The sequence below is a fragment of the Astyanax mexicanus genome, chromosome 2, assembly GCF_023375975.1.
Source record: "Astyanax mexicanus isolate ESR-SI-001 chromosome 2, AstMex3_surface, whole genome shotgun sequence".
Classification (NCBI taxonomy): domain Eukaryota; kingdom Metazoa; phylum Chordata; class Actinopteri; order Characiformes; family Acestrorhamphidae; genus Astyanax; species Astyanax mexicanus.
In genome coordinates this window covers 33,745,941-33,763,708 of record NC_064409.1, presented here as the reverse complement: position 1 = coordinate 33,763,708, position 17,768 = coordinate 33,745,941, and the positions used below count along the sequence as shown (strand labels likewise).

Below are 17,768 nucleotides of genomic sequence, written 5' to 3'. Positions count from 1 at the left end.
GCTTCCATATCACAATGATCTCTTCTGTCTTTTGGTGTAGTGGTTGTTGTGTTTTATGTAACATAAATTTTACATTGATTATCCAATTAATAGAAAAGGATTTTTTTTATTATAATTTTTTTAGGTGCTTCACCAAATAATACTACAGAGACTGTGTGTATCAGCCTGTAACAGACATTATGATATATTTCACACTTTTGGTACAGTTTGTAACAAGTGTATTACCTCTGGCTTGACTACTGCTGATATTCATAATATTGACATAATTAGAATGACTAAGACTTGTTAAACTTGAGTTCCGTACTTTTGGCACTATAAGGTGCACCTAAAATCCTTTAATTTTTTCCAAAAATCGACAGTGCGCCTTATAATTCAGTGCGCCTTATGTATGATGGACATCTGTCACATTATAATACATTAAAAACTAATATCAGCTATTATAATATTACATATAAGTGTAATTAATAAGTGGTTAAAAGTAACTATAGCATGCTTTGTTGAGGCAGCTTTGTTAAGTTTTTAGTATTGACATAGAAAATCTGAAGATGTATCATGATCACAGTCCATAACGCATAATAAACATGGCTATACATTGTTATACATTTTTATAATTATTATAAAACAGCTTTGGAAAAACTTAAGATACCACTTCAGTTTCTGAATCAGATTCTATGATTTTGCTATTTATAGGTATATGTTTGAGTAAAATAAACATTTTTGTTTTATTCTATAAACTACAGACAACATTTCTCCCAAATTCCAAATAAAAATATTGTAATTTAGTGCATTTATTTGCTGAAATAACAAAATAGATGCAAAGCTTTTTGACCTCAAATTATGCAAGTTTTAGGAGTTCAGAAATCAATATTTGGTGGAATTTCATGGACCTTGGCATGCTCTCCTCCACCAGTCTTACACACTGCTTTTGGATAACTTTATGCCTTTACTCCTGGTGCAAAAATTCAAGCAGTTCAGCTTGGTTTGATGGGTTGTGATCATCCATCTTCCTCTTGATTATATTCCAGAGATTTTCAATTTGGTAAAACTTATCAATTTTAGTTGGTCTCTTATTTTATGAAAGCATTATAATCTGTTATAGGTATGTTTATAAAGACTAATAGACATAACATTGATAGAAAGTGTTACCGAACATTGCTTCTTTTGTGCCTTTTCTCTTTTGTGGCTTTTTGCAGTACAGTTTTGGGTCATTTGTCACCTGTGCTGTAAAGCACTATTCTATCAGTTTTAGTATCCAGCTGTTGTACCTACAGGATCAGAACCTGCACTGTACTTCAGAGGATTTCCCTCAGCTAGCATTATCTGTTTATCTACCTCTCTGTCGTGTGTTGGTACTTTTCTGCTGCTTACAGCCACTCTGTGTGTGTCTCTCTTCTCTCCTATATCTCTTCTGTATAGCGTTAGTACGGCCCGCAGTAGAGACGGGTAAAGGTAACTCCTGAAAACAGGCATGCATGTTGCCCAGGCCTTGGCCCTCAGTCCGCTCGCACCATGAAGACGTAGACACACGCATGCATGACCCTCCTTAAATATATCCACAAATATATCCACAGATCTGCTCCATACTGCTCATGGAGGAGTATCACTGATTAGATCAACGTTCCATCCCACTGCTTTCATTAGGGTGAAGCTCTGAAACATACTAAACACTGAACATAGGTTTCAGATGGAAGATATAGTCCTGCTTGTTTGTTGATTTTCCTGCCTGATTTCCTTAAAGATTAAATAAATAGTCCACATATTTCTTTATCTAATTTATCTAATCTTTATCTGCATGTTTTTGTACATTTTTTGGACAATGCTTTTATTCTGTTCATTCTTTTGTAAGATTATTTTGTGTTTCACCTCATGTCTATTATATCATATACAGTATGTAAAGCTAACAAAGCTAGTTTTATAGTATAATTGATTAATTTAAAGTAAGATAAAGTATAATAAGGTAAGATAATCTTTTATTAATCCCACAATGTCGAAATGTGCATCATTACAGCAACACAACTGAGAGAGTATACTTTAAGTATCAGAAAATATTTGTCTAAATATAAAAAAGCCTAAAACCATAATAAATATGGATCTAAACAAACAAATATATGATCAGAAAAAGATGATACTGTAATGTTGTAATGTTAGGATTAACTAAATTCTAAAATACCTTTAAATCATGTTAATCAGACATCATCACTTACTTATTGTAAAGTAAGATTTAAATATGCTTTAGCTGGATATCTACAAGTATCAGTTTAGTATTAATTCACTTTAAAAATGTTAAACAAATCCTCAATGCTGCTTTTAGCTCAGATAATGGACCTAGCTGATAAAAATCCTTCATTTAACTTTAAAAACCTTTAATTTAATACTTGTCGTAGTGATAAAATATAATATAACCTTTGTTACGGTTCATCGTTTTTAAAGTGATTGAAGTGCTCTCGGCTCCCTCTAGTGGAGAATATGCAGATGCTGAACACAGCTTAAGATAAGATAAGATAAGATAATCCTTTATTAGTCCCACAGTGGAGAAATTCACAAAAAGTCACCTGCATAAACCATATTTATCATTACAAACTAATTATTAAACTAATTTAGTTTAAACAGTGATGGAAAAAAATCTAAATTATAAAAGTCCCATTTATAATATCCCGCTTCTATTATAAGATCCAGCTCTTTTTAAGAAATAGAGAGTTTAGACTGAAAATACAGTGGACTATTCTTTAAGAAATAAGATATAAGATCAATGATCCAGTATTCCTCTCTTTTTCTGCTTCTATTTCTAACTATTTCTCTCTCCTGCTCATTTAAACTGTTCCATACCACATAGTAGACTTCATATAAGAGTGAACATGTGACTCCATTCATTCCCATTTTGTTGAAGCCAAAAGATGGCTAAAATGGAATGTGTCTGCCATCTTGAAAAAAATTGGGATTGGAGACGAGGCCATGTGACTGCCTGAACCCACCTTTATTTTATTTGCAAGCCCACCACCTGTTTACATGCTAGAAACTCACACTGGGAACGAATTTGATCGAAGAACGATAATCAGAAACAAAAAACACACATATACTAATGAAATGATGAGTCTACTACTATACTATACTATACTATACCACTTACCTTTTTTTAAAAACATTTGCATGCTCATGGTCAGTATTAGATGTCAATTGTGAAGAAAAGCTCTGGGGACATTTAATGTAAGGGGAGAGGACACAACTTGCTTTAAAAAAGAGGTGTCATTTTATTTGTATGGTCCTATATAGAGGCCTCATTGATGCTCAACCAACTTTCAACAAACATGACTAACTGAATTTCTAATAAATGTTTTAAGATACTTTAAGATAAATGTAGATGATTCTGTATAGAACTTAACCCTACAACCAACTCTAACCCTCAACCTCAACGAAGAATTAACCCCTAAAATCTTAATCTAAACCTTAAATCTAACCCTAAACCTAAACCCAAAAATGTTAAGATTAGAGTTTATGAGTTAAGTGTAGGGTTACTTTCAATAAAGAGAATAATTTACTGTATATTAACCTGAGAGTGTAGTTGCACTTACTAAGCGTTGACCATGAAGCATGGAGCATGGAATGAACCATCCAAGTAAAGTTTTACCAAAAAAGATAAAAATGTTTAAATTAAAGTTTTTTATCTCATTTACTTAAAAACTGTGGGCATAAGTGACATTTTAAATTCACTTTCAACTGCATCCAGCCACTCTTATATTCAGTCTTTAGCCCTATCAGGACGGGATTAGTTTCTCAGGGAGACATTTGTGAAAGATATTTCACACTTCTACTCAGTGATAAAACTCTTACATCCAGACTGCAATTGAAAAAACAGGAAGGATCAGTGAGTTTTTTAGGTTTTCTCAGTCACATGACATCACGTTCAGTAGCTCCTCCATTTCCACTAGCTGTTGTGTTTAGGTGGATCTCTGTGGAAACACACGCCCAAAGTGTTAGTTACAGAGACTGGCAGTGGACAAATAGCTATTTTATTAAAGGCGAGGTGACAAAAGTCAGAGCTAAAATTACTAAGTAGTTAAACAGTAGATAATTCACAAAAAAACACATACATGGTTGTTCTGGACGCAAATAAAATCACAGAGGACCCCCCCATAAAAGAGAAAATTACCCCAGAACCCCTTGAGAAATGAATCCTGTCCTGATCCAGGCTTTTTTTTTTTACCACACCAGCAACTCGCATGATGCTGCATGACCAACTGTTTAACTCTTTTTATTTCTCTGCCTTTCTCTCTCTCTCTCTCTCTCTCTCTCTCTCTCTCTCTCTCTCTGTTACACATCCTCTCTCTGTCTCTCTCTCTTTCACTACTGTATGTGATGTTGTGTGTCTCATTCTTGTTGATGTTCTTTCAGGCACTGAATCCCCTTCACATCCAATATCCCCCGTTACTCAGTCTGTGCAGCCCCCATTTTACAAGGGTACAAACACCCACCTTTCTTTTTAAATTATCGGTCAACTATCTTTGTGTGTGTGTGTGTGTGCATGTACGCCTGTGTGTGAGAGAGAGAGAAAGCGAGAGAGACATGATGTCCAGAATACCACACATCTATGGTATTATATAATATGTATATGGTATATATGTAATGTAAGTGTATTATTCTGTGAGAAAGGGGTCTGATGTATGTCCGGGTAATATATTTTACTTTGGCTGCTCCACAGTAATCTTTAACCCAGTAATCTTTAGCTTCTGTGTATGTGTGTGTGTGTGTCTTTGTTGTGGGCAGCGCGTCCAGTAGGCCCGGTGTTCAGGAACGTGAACTACTCCTTGGAGGAAGACCACGCCATAATAAACTGGGAATACACTGGGGAAGAAAACAATGTATATGTGGAATATATGTTAGACAACAGTAAGCTATGCCTTCATCATATCCTGCGATTAGCACGTAGCACAGCTGCCCAGTTTGGCGAGAACAGTCCAGAAATTGTCTAAACAAAATACTTACCAACAGTGTTTTATTTAAAGCTTCCTGCTTAAAGTCAACCTGAAATCAAAACGAAACATTTTTTAAACATTAAGTAAAGTTTAAACGCATGTACATTTATCATATCTCACCTATTTTCTTGTTATCTTCTATCAAAATGTATTGATATACATAAGCTGTTGTAAGTTTACAACCAGCTGTTTTTATTGCATGGATTTTTTTTTTGTATGTGTAACTGCTTAGTTATTAAAGACATCTAATGTAAAGTAGGGCCAAGCAATGGTGTCAGCAATTCCACTGATCTACTGTAGTTACTGTAAGTAGTTTTAAACACTGTTTTATACAGTCAGGCCCACATTTTGTTTGGACAGTGAAACAGTCTTCATGGTTTGGGTTCTGCATGCCACCACACTGAATTTGAAATGAAACAAATGAGATGCAGTTGAAGTGTAGACTTTCAGGTTCAATTCAAAGGGCAAAACAAAAATATGCTATGAAGTGTTTTACAACCATTACAACCATTTTTCTACTAAGCCTCCTTAACATATTTGGACAAATAAACTTTAAACCATAAATAAACCATAAATAAAATGTTCAGTTTTAATACTTTGTGGAGAATCCTTTGCAGACAGTGATTGCCTGAAGTCTGGAACCCATAAACATCTCCAACTGACTGAGTTTCCTTCTTTATAATGCTTTACTGCAGCTGTCTTTAGTTGTTGCTGGTTTGTGTGTTTTTCTACCTTCAGTTTTTTCTTAAGAGAGTAAAATGCTGCTCGATCAGGTTCAGATCTGGAGATTGATTTGGCCACTGCAGAATATTCTGCTTTTTCACCTTAAAAAGCTTCTTGTCCATCTGTACTGTGAAGCGCTGTCCAATCAACTTTGCTGCATTTGGTTGAACCTGAGCAGAAAGTAAATCCCTTTACACTTTAGAATTCATCTTTCTGCTTCTGTCTTCTGTCACATCTTCAATAAACACTAGTGACCCAAAGCCACTGGAAGCCATGCACGCTCATATCACCATCAGGTTAAACAGAGGATGTGGTGAGCATTGTCAAGCTGTTCCAAGCCTTCTTCATACTTTATTCTTCTCATCATTCCAGTATTGGGTGATCTTAGTTTCACCTGTACACAGAATTCTGTTCCAGAACGGGGCTGGCTTCTTTAGATGTTTTTTTTTTTTTTTGGTAAAGTCTAATCTGGCCTTTCTATTAATGATATGCTCCTTGTGGTTGACTTAAATAATGATACACCTCTTAACTACAGAGTGTTCTTCACATATTGTTGTGATAGGTTTTCTTTAGTATAAAGAGAATTCTGCGATCCTCCCTCACTGTTGTCTTCCATGGACGTCCAGGCTTTTTAAAATTCCCACTTTGTTTCATTTCACATTCAGTGTGTTTCCATGCAGAACCCAAATCATGAAGATTTCTTTAAACGTTCCAAATATTTTTAGACCTAACTGTATGGGCAAAGGGCAAATGTAGGCTGTGGAGTCTGTCTATGCTTCACTAGAATCACTGTAACCCCACTACATCCACCTACCCACCTCTTCCCAGGTAAAGAAGCCTGGAAAAGGGAGGCTGTAAACGGCTCCCGAACATATCAGTTAAAGAATCTAAAGGCGGGCGTGGTCTATAAGGTGCGCGTGGTGGCCAATAACCATGCAGATCTGACGGTGCACAGCACGGAGGAGCTGCTGATTACGGTTCCAGGTGAGGGAGCACGCGCTTGAGGAATATTCCGGTTTGATGTGGTCCGTGGAGCCCCATCCATTCACCCTCTATGAGATCTTCTGTAGTGCTCCTGTAGATTAGACTTGAATTTCATGACCCAGAATGCATGTGGGGGTCCAGGCAGAGCAGTGGAAAATACGGGCATGGCATGCGTTCCTGTTTCCTTTGTTTGTTTCATTGACATCATTTTTGTGTTTTGTTTTTTTTAACCTTTCTGAGATTAACATCTGGTCTGCAATGCTATTGGTCAAGAGAACCTCATCTCTGTCATTGTGAATTATTGTTTCATTTTGTCATAATTTTTTTTGTGAAGAAATGGTGCTTGTGGATCAATATGCTCTTTTTTTACAGGTTTACACATGTCTTACACATGATCTTCAGTGTTTTAGTTTACACCATATTGAACCATTCCTGAACACACAAAAAGTTCTTACTTCTCTATTTTGGCCTATTTTTGTGTATTTTTGTGTGTAAGCAGCTATGGCCAGCAGACAGGTGGATATAGCCACACAAGGCTGGTTCATTGGTCTGATGTGTGCCATCGCACTGTTGATCCTGGTCCTCCTCATCGTCTGCTTCATCAAGAGGAACAAAGGAGGCAAATATCCTGGTGAGAGTTTTTGAACATAAATGCAGTAATTGTTTAATGCCATGTCTAAATTTCCAAGTTCCAAATTGAGAATCTACTGTATCAGTTCCTTCCACAATGGATGTCTCATCTGAGTACGTAGTTGCATAGTTTCTCCTAGTACTGGTCTGATCCAATCTTCTATAAGTGTTTCTATAGATAACTCATTTTAAACTGTTTATACAGTATTACATGACATTGTGATTTGTTCTATTAGTTAGCCAATTTTTCTAATGAATCTCCGAGTTACAAAAACGCTGCATTTTCGTTCTATATTTAAGAAATAATACACTATAACCTGTTACCTGTGTGTGGCAATGTAATACATAGAGAGCTTTGGTTACAGTGCATTACCAGCACTCATAAAATCAGCCAAGCACAGCCAATTACATTGCAGTGTCGGAAATAACTGTGGTATAATGTTCTGATGTTCTTCACATCATCAGATGTGGGTCATGCATCAAAACAATGACCCAAAGCACACAAAGTGTTCTACCAAAGTATAGTTAAATAAGAAGAATAAAGTTAAAGTTTTGGAATGACCAAGTCAAAGTCGTTACCTTAATCCAACTGAAATGTTGTAAAAGGACCTAAATTGAGCAGTTAATGTGAGGAAACCCACCAACATCCCAGAAAACATTTAGTCTAGGAAACGATCAATGATGCAGTTATTGCTGCAAAGTGGGATCACGCCAGATACTAAACGCAGAGGTTCACATACTCTTGCTACTCACAAATCTTTAATTATTGGATCATTTTAATGACTAATAAATAAATGACCAAGTATAACATTTTTGTCTCAGCTGGGTTCTCCTTTTCCACGTTGTTTAATATTTAAAGCATCACTGTATGTATGACACCACTCTGAATTTTTGGGGATGTTTTGTTAAGTTCTGATGTGAAAGTTTCAAGTGTGGTGAATGTGATTTGATTTCTTTTTCTATATTATTAAACAGTATTATGATTACTGATTTTGACTACTGATACTGGTTCTGATCTTAGTATTTGCTTTACTGGTTTGTTTAACACACAGTGAAAGAAAAAGAAGAAGCTCATCAGGATCCAGAGATCCAGCCTATGAAAGAGGATGATGGCACTTTTGGAGAATACAGGTGAGAGGAGCCAATGAAATCTGCTGCTTTGCAGACGTGTGGCAATTAAACCACTCATGCTCTTCAGCAATATGTTACACAGAATAGAATAGAAACAATTACACATTAAATAAACACTAAAACAGCGAAAAAACCTTTTGTGTAAGCAAAATGAGCAAAATCCACACCTGTTGAATTGAATCAATCACAAAGAAATTGGCTTAAAGTGAAGTAAGCCTGCAGAGCCAGAGAGAGAGAATACACTGGCATTGATTTGTAGCTAACACAAATAACATCAACTCAGCACTCTGATTTTAACACTGGATTTTACTGTGTAGCAACCAGTTGCCTAGACTTTTGTTGAACTGAACGGGAAGGTACAGATTTATGCAATCACTTATTTTACATTATATATTTAATTGACATAACATTATTAATTGATGCAACAATGCAAATTTTTATTACGGACCATAATTCTACTTCTAGAAGCAAAAAAAAGAGAAGCTTTGAACAGGTGAATTCTGTTAATAGGCACTGTGCACTAAAAAGCTGTTAAAGCAACCATAGTTTGTTTTTGCTCTCCCTCTCAGGTTTTTGGCCTTAAATAATTGTCCTCTGAGTGGAAGCTTTCCCATCTTGACTCCATTTTCAGACAGCATAAGGCAAGCAGGCGTGTCCTTCCACCAACCTGTGTGTGCTCTGTGTGTAACAAACCTAACCAGAGCCTTGGATTTGAAAAAAGAAAGAAATAAACAACACTAACTCGCTTTCCATTTTATTCATGATATATCCAGACATATACAAATGCTGCTAATATATACTGCTAATATTTTTTTTATGTGGCATTTGGCTGATGATCTTATTCAGAATGACTTACATTTGAATCATGTTACTGTATTTTTCTCACTATAAGGCGCACTGTATTATAAGGTGCACTATCAATGAATAACTATTTTCTGGTCTATTTTCATACATAAGGTGCACTGGATTGTAAGGTGCATTTTAAGAGACACTATAAGGAACTTCTGATTCAGCAGGTCTCATCGCTGGGTGGTGGTGGGGGGTGGCTAACTAAGTTAAGTAAAGCTAAGCTAAATAAACTGTAATTAAAAAAAGACTTTCTTTTAAAGTAAAACGAGTGCTTTAGTGATTTAGCTCCTGAAAACTGTTTATTTGGGCACTTCCGTTTATTTACAGTGAGCTTAGATTCCCAATTTTTTCCAGCACAAAGGCTGGAGCATTAGCATTAGTGGATAATGCTGCCCGACAGCACTACAATGAGGAACACTGAGTGCTCCGGTAAGCCATGGCAGTATTAGCTAGCGGTTCATTCAACGTAGCTTGTGTTATCACGGTAAACACGAAGATTACAGTCTGATATACTCCCTTTGAACAGCAAAAGAGGTAGCACTGTGTTTAGTGGTTAATGCTAAGGCTGCTCCAGCAGCGCACTGCTGCACTTCAGCGGAGTGGCTTTACTGCTCGTTACATCCTGACTGGTAAAATTCATACACAAGGCACACTGGATTAAAAGGCATACTGATGATTTTAAGCGCCCCTTATAGTGCAAAAAAATATGGTATTCACATAAAAGAAGTGTAGTGATAGAAATCTTACCCAAGGAGTCATATACAGTAAATGTAGCTTGGAAATCATAGTCTACTACAGAGAAGTCTTACATAGTAAGAGCATTAGAGATGCCTCGGTTTTAGTTTCAAAATGTCACATTTCTCTGTTTTATACAACCCCATTTCCAAAAAAGCTGGAATGCTGTTTAAAATGTAATTAAATCGAAATACATACAGAATCCATTGAGCTGCAAATTTCATAGACTTCATTTTTTATTTACATTAGAACCTTGAGTCATTTTGCCTTTAACTCATTTAGATCTTGATGGAAGCATTGCATCTCCAAAAGGTTGGGAAAAGGGCTGTGTCTCCCATTTTGAAACATCCCGTCTTCTATAATGATCTGGTTTTGGTAGAGGAATGTTTCATTCCTCATGTCTCGCTCTTTTCTGACGTCGGATTCTAGCATCTTTTTTTGCTGGATTTTTTATTTCATGGTGCATCAAATGTTAATTTTTGGTGAAATGTCTGGACTGCAGAGATGTTTCTGAGCCCATGCAGTCATTTCCAATACAGAATCAGACCAGCCTGTTTTTAATGCAGTGCCACCTGAGGACCCGAAGATCACCAGCATCCAATATTGATCATTGGACTTTCACACAGGGACTTCTCCAGATATAGTGGAGGTAGTAGATTCAGTTTTTCACATATTGGTGAAGATCTGCCCTTCTTCATCTGCTTTTTATTAGTACCACTTATTTTGCCAGACTTTTGTTTGCCCTGCCCCAATGTCTTTTTTTTAGATGCATTTCTTCCATCAATTTCTATGTGAGATTATGTTTTTCATGACATGGTAAAATGTCTCACTTTTAAATAATTTAATATGTGTTCTATATTACACTGCCTGTCCAAAAAAAGTATTCACCTGTATTTAACAGAGTAAATGATCTGGTGTTGCTGCAGTTGGTCAAGTCTAGGTTCAGCGACAGTATGTGCTGAAAGAATGAGGTCAGCTGACTACCTGAATATACTGAACATAGACCAGGTTATTCCTTCAATTATTTTTTTCTTCCCTGATGGCCATATTCCAAGATGGATTGAAATAAATCTTGTGACATTGCAGAAGCTTACTGAAACAATGCCACAGTCTAAAGGTGGTCCAATGAAATATTAAAGTGTTTTTTTGGCCAGGCAGTGTATATTATGAATAAAATGTGGGTATATGACATTTGCAAAATATTTTTTGGAATTAGGGTTGTATGTTTCAGTTGTATTGGGGTTTGTATTGTACTCTTTTAATGCCATTCTAATGTCACCATTCATCAGATACACGCTAAGCAGGATTTATTATGGCGGTTTAATCCAAGTCACTCGTCCTTATGGCATTTTATGTTATCCACTGAATCTTTTCTGTTTAATACATTTATATCTCATTTATATGTTAGTCCTGACATGTTCTTTGTATTTGGGGGAAATTTGGTTCTTGTAGGTCCTTGGAGAGGTAAGAGGGATTCTGCAAGTCTTGCACGTCAAAACTCTCTTGCTTTTTTATTTTTATCTACATTTTTATCAATATAGAGGCAAAACGAGGAGAAGGAACGTGCCACCTGCTAACTGCATCTAATGCCCCTTTAGTTTCAATTCCCAAACTTTTCTTTTTTTTTTTAGTTTGCATATATAACTAATGTATGTCTGCTTTTTGTTTTTTTGTTTTTGTATGTCTTGCGTTATTTTTTGGATTCTCAAAGATGATTTTTAAATACTACTTTTTTAAAGTTTCATCAGCAGCAGCAGCAGCTTTTGCATTTTGACATAAGTCCCTCAACCCTGAGTGCACGATTGTCCTAATGGGGAGGTGTGCAATATGCATAGTAAACCCATACATGCACTAAACTGCATGTACTCTCTAACTGCAAAAAAAAGAGCCTCTTCTGCTTTTTCTAATTCTTTGCTTTATTTCACCTTCTGTCTCAGTGACACGGAGGACCACAAGCCCCTGAAGGGCAGCCGGACCCCGTCCAACGGCACGGTGAAGAAGGACGATAGTGACGACAGCCTGGTGGACTACGGCGAGGGAGGCGACGGCCAGTTCAACGAGGATGGATCCTTCATTGGCCAGTACAGCGGGAAGAAGGAGAAGGACACACAGGAAGGCAACGAAAGTTCGGAGGCTCCGTCTCCTGTCAATGCCATGAACTCCTTTGTGTAACAGGCCTTGAAAACCTTTGGTCGTGGACCCCCGCCAACAACCCCCATCTCCTACCCCACCCCGTACAGTCTCGTTACACTTCTTTCATCTGGAGAGCAGACTTTCCCTACTTCACTGTGACCCTCCTGACATCACATGGCCACCATAAACGAACGAAACCGACAAACAGCAACCCACTCATAAGCATCAGACAGAGAGATAGAGAGAGAAAGAGAGAGAGAGAAAAAGTGAGAGAGCAAAGCAGATAGAGAGAGAGTGAGGGAAACAGAGAGAAAGCAATACACACAGGAGGAATGTACCGTAACCAGCAGACCAGCCCTCCACCTGGTCTCCTCGGCTAGTCAGCGGCGTGAATGCAGGAGGACCTTAATGTGATAACTGCTGTATTATCTTTTTGCAAACGTATATATATATATATATATATATAGATATATATATGAATATATAGAAATTATATACACATAAATGAGAATTCTATTTTCTGAACATGGGTTCTTGGGTTTGCAGTCAGTCAGTAGGCCACCATCTCGCACCGCCTGCCCACCCGCCCCCCTCTTGTGCTATGCATTCACTGCATGGACTGACTCAGTGCTACCACACACCTCACACTCTGTGCTCTGTGAATCAGTGGGTCAGCGTGAGCTAGCGTTATAAAAAGCTTTCGGACCAGTGTCTAGTGGACGCTCACGCTTCGCATCACAGCTGCCTTCTTCAGTTCCCTCGTCGACAGTGTTGAAACCGGTATTGTACACGCTAAAAAAACGGCACCAATGTCTTTTGTGGACATTGTTGTGTTTAACTGTTTTTATTTGACGTCTTTTGTGCCAGACTGGAGCTGCAGTATAAAGATGAACAAACTGGATATTTGGGGGTCAATATGATAAAAAAAATTGTAAAAAAAAAAAAAAAAAAAAAACTCTCGACACACACATTCACATTCAATGTTCAGACTATTCCACACATTTACACATTTATAGCTGTGTCTGTTTGTTTTTGGGTTCTCTTAAAGTTCTTTTTTTTCTTTGCTCTAACCATTTTTTCTTTTGTAAATGTTGCTTCAGTTTGCTGTTGCAATTGAATGCAATTGGATACTCTCTCTCTCTCTGTTGTTGTGTTTTTCGCTGGTGCACTACTGAAGAAGAAGAAGAAGAAGAAGAAGAAGAAGAAGAAATGAGAAACGTCAAGAAAGTCACGTCAAGTTGTGTCTCGCTCATTACTGTCACTGCTGGCTCAACTCATGGAGATTGTGGAGCCCCTCATTGGGCCAAAACACGGCTGCTCAGTGTCTGGTGTCTATGCAGCCTCCTGCGCTGGTCAGTGGGTGTAAAGCTGGGTGCTCTAAGTGGTCTTTAGCACGGTTCCTCAGTGCCTTGGAAAGGAGACAAGTGTTCCGCGGTCGCTCATCAACAGCTACGCCCTCCTCAGCCCCACCCTTCCATTCGTTCAGTTCAGAGAGCAGAGCTCGGTCGTAGCTAGCTCTTGGATTGAGAAAGGGGGAGGAGCTTTCCGTCAGAGCCCCGGCATGGACTAACCACCCCGATCGGCAACTGCTACGCAAGAAGACATCATCGCCTGTGCTCCGTCATTATGATTGAATCATCCCACGCTGTGGTGGAGGGGCTGTGATTTATCCGGTGAAGCAGCTAAAACTACTGCCAATCTACTTTCGCGGGTAAACTGCCATAGATACTGACCAGACAGAAGCGGGCGGTTCTTCACACTGAGGGAAAGAAGGGGGGGAGGGTCAGGGGTGTTTGAGTAAATAAAGGAATGTGGAGCTTGCAGTAACCTGTTGTTAGTAATCTCAGTGTATGTGAGAATAGGTAGGAGGGGAGAAACAAAAAAAAGAACACCCTTTTCACAAAACATAAACATGTTTTTTATTGCATGTTAATGAGTATTGCAAGCTGTCGAAGTCGTAGTGCAATCGGAAGCTCACAAAACACACAGTGCGCAGTGCTACCTTCATCAGGTGTGGCTGGAGTGTGTGTGTATATGTGTGTATGGATGTGTTTGAGTGAGAACATGCATGTATAGTTGTACATGTCTATGAATGTGAATGTATGTGTGTGTGTGTATGTTTGTGTGTGTGTGCGTGAGTGAGCAAGCGAAGAGTCTGTATACAAATACACAATGTGTGTGTGTGTGTGTGTGTGTGTGTGTGTGTGTGTGTGTGTGTGTGTGTGTGTACACGGTAGCGACATGCTTGGAACTCTTGTTGCTTGTTTGGCCTTTTTTTGGCAAGGCCCTAGAATTCATGAGATAGCTCGTCATAACTTGCATCAAGTTTTTTTGAGTTTGGAATCGTCTGCTTTTTAATGTGTAGATGTTGCTTTGCTTTGTAAATATCCACGCCACCAGTGTTTCAGACACATGGGATTTGATGAGCTACGCTTATGTGCTGATCCTATGCCCAGCTTCGATCGGAAAACAAACAGCAAAAGGTCTTAGATCGGAATAGAAGTGTGACTTCCACCTGCATGTCATGAATTCCAGTCCTGGAGGGCCAAGAGAGGGTCTAAAAGAATTTGGTGATTCCAAGCCCTTAGTAGAGTGGATGGACCACAATCTTTTACATTTCAATGGTTAATCAAGCGCAAGACAAATGTTGCAGATTGCAGAAATTATCCCATTTTTTCCCCAATTTACATGGCCAATTATCCCCTATCACTTCATGAGGAAGGAGAAGTTTAGCACATGTCTCCTCTGATACATGTGAAGTCAGCCACCACCTCTTTTTTTACACTGCTGCTCTTGCAGCATTGCAGAGTAGCTTCACAGCGTGCTCGGAGGAAAGCGCAGCTCACAGGTACCTTGTGCTGATCGACATTACCCTTTGGAGTGATGTGGGGAGGGAGGGCGCCATCTACCCACCCAGAGAGAACAAGGCAAATTGTGCTCTCTCAGGGCTCCGGCAGCTGATGACGGGCTACATAAATGGGATTCTAACCAGCGATCTCCTGATCATAGTGGCAGGGACCACTTACATGCTGATTTTCAAATGAGTTAGTGAAAATTAACCCCACCAGAAGGAGGCTGCTTGTTTTATATTTATGTATAGTATATTTTCGCACAAAACCCACATGTCTTAGTTTGGGCTGTTTTTAACTTTTTTAATAACATTCTATGAATATGAGTATAAAGCAGTAGAATTGCTTTAAAATCAAATCTTTTTAGAATGATTATACTCCTACCTTGTTTGGATCACCTGGATTTTTTTTGTTTGGTTCATGTCAAAATAGCAGCTGCAGTTTGGACCAAAGAAACCAAATTTTCCCAGGTCAAAAGATGTGAAGTGGTCTAAAGCACCGTTTACAGCTTAACCCTGGCCTGGTTCATTTTTTAGGCTAATTGCTGGGGGTCGAAGCATTATATTATCAGCCATTTAACAATGGAAGAAGAAAAAGAATGCTCAAAGCAGTGTGAGTGCAACTGATTACGATCTGATTCTTATATCTACTGTAACTGTAGATTAATCCGTATTTATAAGAAGAAATAAAAGGAATGCGTGAGTACACTATTCCCCTCATGCTGCAATGTGAGGCACTAGCAGTGAAGGGAGTTGAATTCTGCCAGGGAGGCATAATTCTGAAAAAACATACTCCTCAATAAATGTATTTTTATGTTGTGAAAAAGCCTTTTAATTGACTTCCATTAAAAAGTTACAAAGATTTTTACTTTCTCCTGTAAAGAAGTCCGTTTAGAGATCCGAGGCTTTTCATGATACAAAAGTAAATTATTTAACACACATTGTAATAATTGAAAAAAATATGAAGTATGAAGAGAATTGTTGTTATATATAAAAACTGAACTGGATTAGAAAGGCATCCAGGGTTGGAATTGAATGGTCTCGGGTGAAAGAGGTGGCTGCTGGCTAGTGAAATGCATTGTGTCTGACACTTTATGAAATTACACTCCTTTTTTTAATTGTTTTGTTGCTGTGAACATTATTTTTTAGATCTTTCTGGCCAGGTGTTCACGAGGCCCAGGCCTTCCCCAGTGCAGCTATCTGGTGAAGCTTGAGTTGGGTGACCGTCTGCCCTCAGTCCTTCTTCAGCAGTTCACTCACTTTTTCAGTTGTCAGAAGAGTAGGAGAAAATGAAATAACACCACGCAGCAAACACTGCAGGTCCTCAAAGACTGTGGCTGCATCAGTGTGTGTGTGTGTGTGTGTGTGTGTGCGTGTGTGTGTGTGCAGATAGCCTGGGCCACATGTTTTCGTGACTGATAATGAGATATGATAGAATATGATATTTAACATTCTGGTCAATATTGACGCGCTGTGGAAAAAAGCATGAAAGGCTGTAAAATGGTTTACTCTCTATAATTGCTAAATATTTTGTATTTTAACTGAAGAAAATACATAAAATAAAATAAATGTTGGTTTAAGGATTTCACTACCAGTCCCTTTGTTTTTTGTTCTGTTGTTAATTAATGGCTTTATCAAAAAGTGCTAGGGTACATATCATCGCTGTCCAATTTAAAAAACAAGTATCTCAATTTTTGTTTGCTTTATTTATTTTGATTTTGAGTTTTTTAGTTTTAGATACAAACACAAGCAGTCTCTTACACTCTGTCGTGATTCTGCCGTGATTCTGTCGTGATTTCCATTGAATGTAGTTTTTTTCTCTATCCTGTAGAGTTGCTGTTTGGGAGATACATGTTTTCATTGGACAGCGACAATGTGCATTAATGACGGTTAAATGTTTTAGAGTGAAGCAGTACAAAATGCAACAATTCAAGTCTGTCTTTATGTAACTATACATTGTAGCAGTGAAAGTCACTCAAATAAAAAAATGTAAATTCAGAAAGCTAATTTGTATTTAACCGAATATTCTCAATTGATAAAAACTGTCCTCCAACTGAAGTGTATGTACAAGGGAATGTCCCCAATTTACATTTTAATATTGTTATTAATTACAGTAATAATTCCTGTTTTTTAATTTGTAGAATTCCTGTTACTTTTCACACATCTGCACTCCTCAAACAATTTATTGGGAAGACCTGTACACCTACCTGCTCACTTATGTAGTTTTCCAATTATAGAGTACACAAGATTATGTAGATATGAGCCAGCAGTCTCAATTAAAGTTGAGATAAACTTTCAGAATGGGAAAAATATGAACAGTGATTTTGAGTATTGCATAATTGTTTGTGTCAGATGGGCTGGTTTAAATATCTTATGGACTGCTGCTCTCCTTTCTTAGAATGCACAGTACTTCAAACCTTCAGGTGGTTGGGTGACAGCAGAAGACTTTGAAGACTTTTTTCGACTTCTGCCAGCTGAGGCAGCAAAACTATCAGAATTTGGTGTCTACTGGTATGAATCCATGGACAGAATCTGCCTTATGTGAACTCTCCGGGCTGGAGAGGTGGTCAAATAGTGTAAGGAATGTTTTTGTGAAAAATTTGGGCCAGTTAGTCATTAAATGCCACAAATGATTGTATTGTTGCTGACCATGTGCATCCCTTCATGGTTCAAGGTGCGTCCCCCCCAAAGGTTTGTTTAAAACTGGAGGAATCCATGCTATGAATAATTAATGATGTTTTAAGAGAAGAATGCATATTTATTCA

General features: G+C 37.9%; 1 protein-coding gene across 19 annotated transcripts in view; it reads left to right on the top strand.

Moving 5' to 3' along the window:
- Positions 1-16,591, top strand: part of nrcama (neuronal cell adhesion molecule a) — a 139,271-nt gene extending 122,680 nt beyond the window's left edge. For 8 of the 19 annotated variants that reach the window (XM_049474247.1, XM_049474251.1, XM_049474249.1 and 5 more), the window contains 7 exons: positions 1,417-1,449; positions 4,390-4,455; positions 4,762-4,884; positions 6,522-6,677; positions 7,177-7,308; positions 8,360-8,438; positions 11,960-16,591. In XM_049474247.1, coding sequence (XP_049330204.1) covers positions 1,417-1,449; positions 4,390-4,455; positions 4,762-4,884; positions 6,522-6,677; positions 7,177-7,308; positions 8,360-8,438; positions 11,960-12,194 — 824 coding nt within the window. In that variant the 3' untranslated portion in view covers positions 12,195-16,591. The remainder of the gene's footprint in view (positions 1-1,416; positions 1,450-4,389; positions 4,456-4,761; positions 4,885-6,521; positions 6,678-7,176; positions 7,309-8,359; positions 8,439-11,959) is intronic. The other 11 variants (XM_049474262.1, XM_049474260.1, XM_049474261.1 and 8 more) reach the window with 4 other exon arrangements.
- The last annotated feature ends 1,177 nt before the right edge of the window (positions 16,592-17,768 follow it).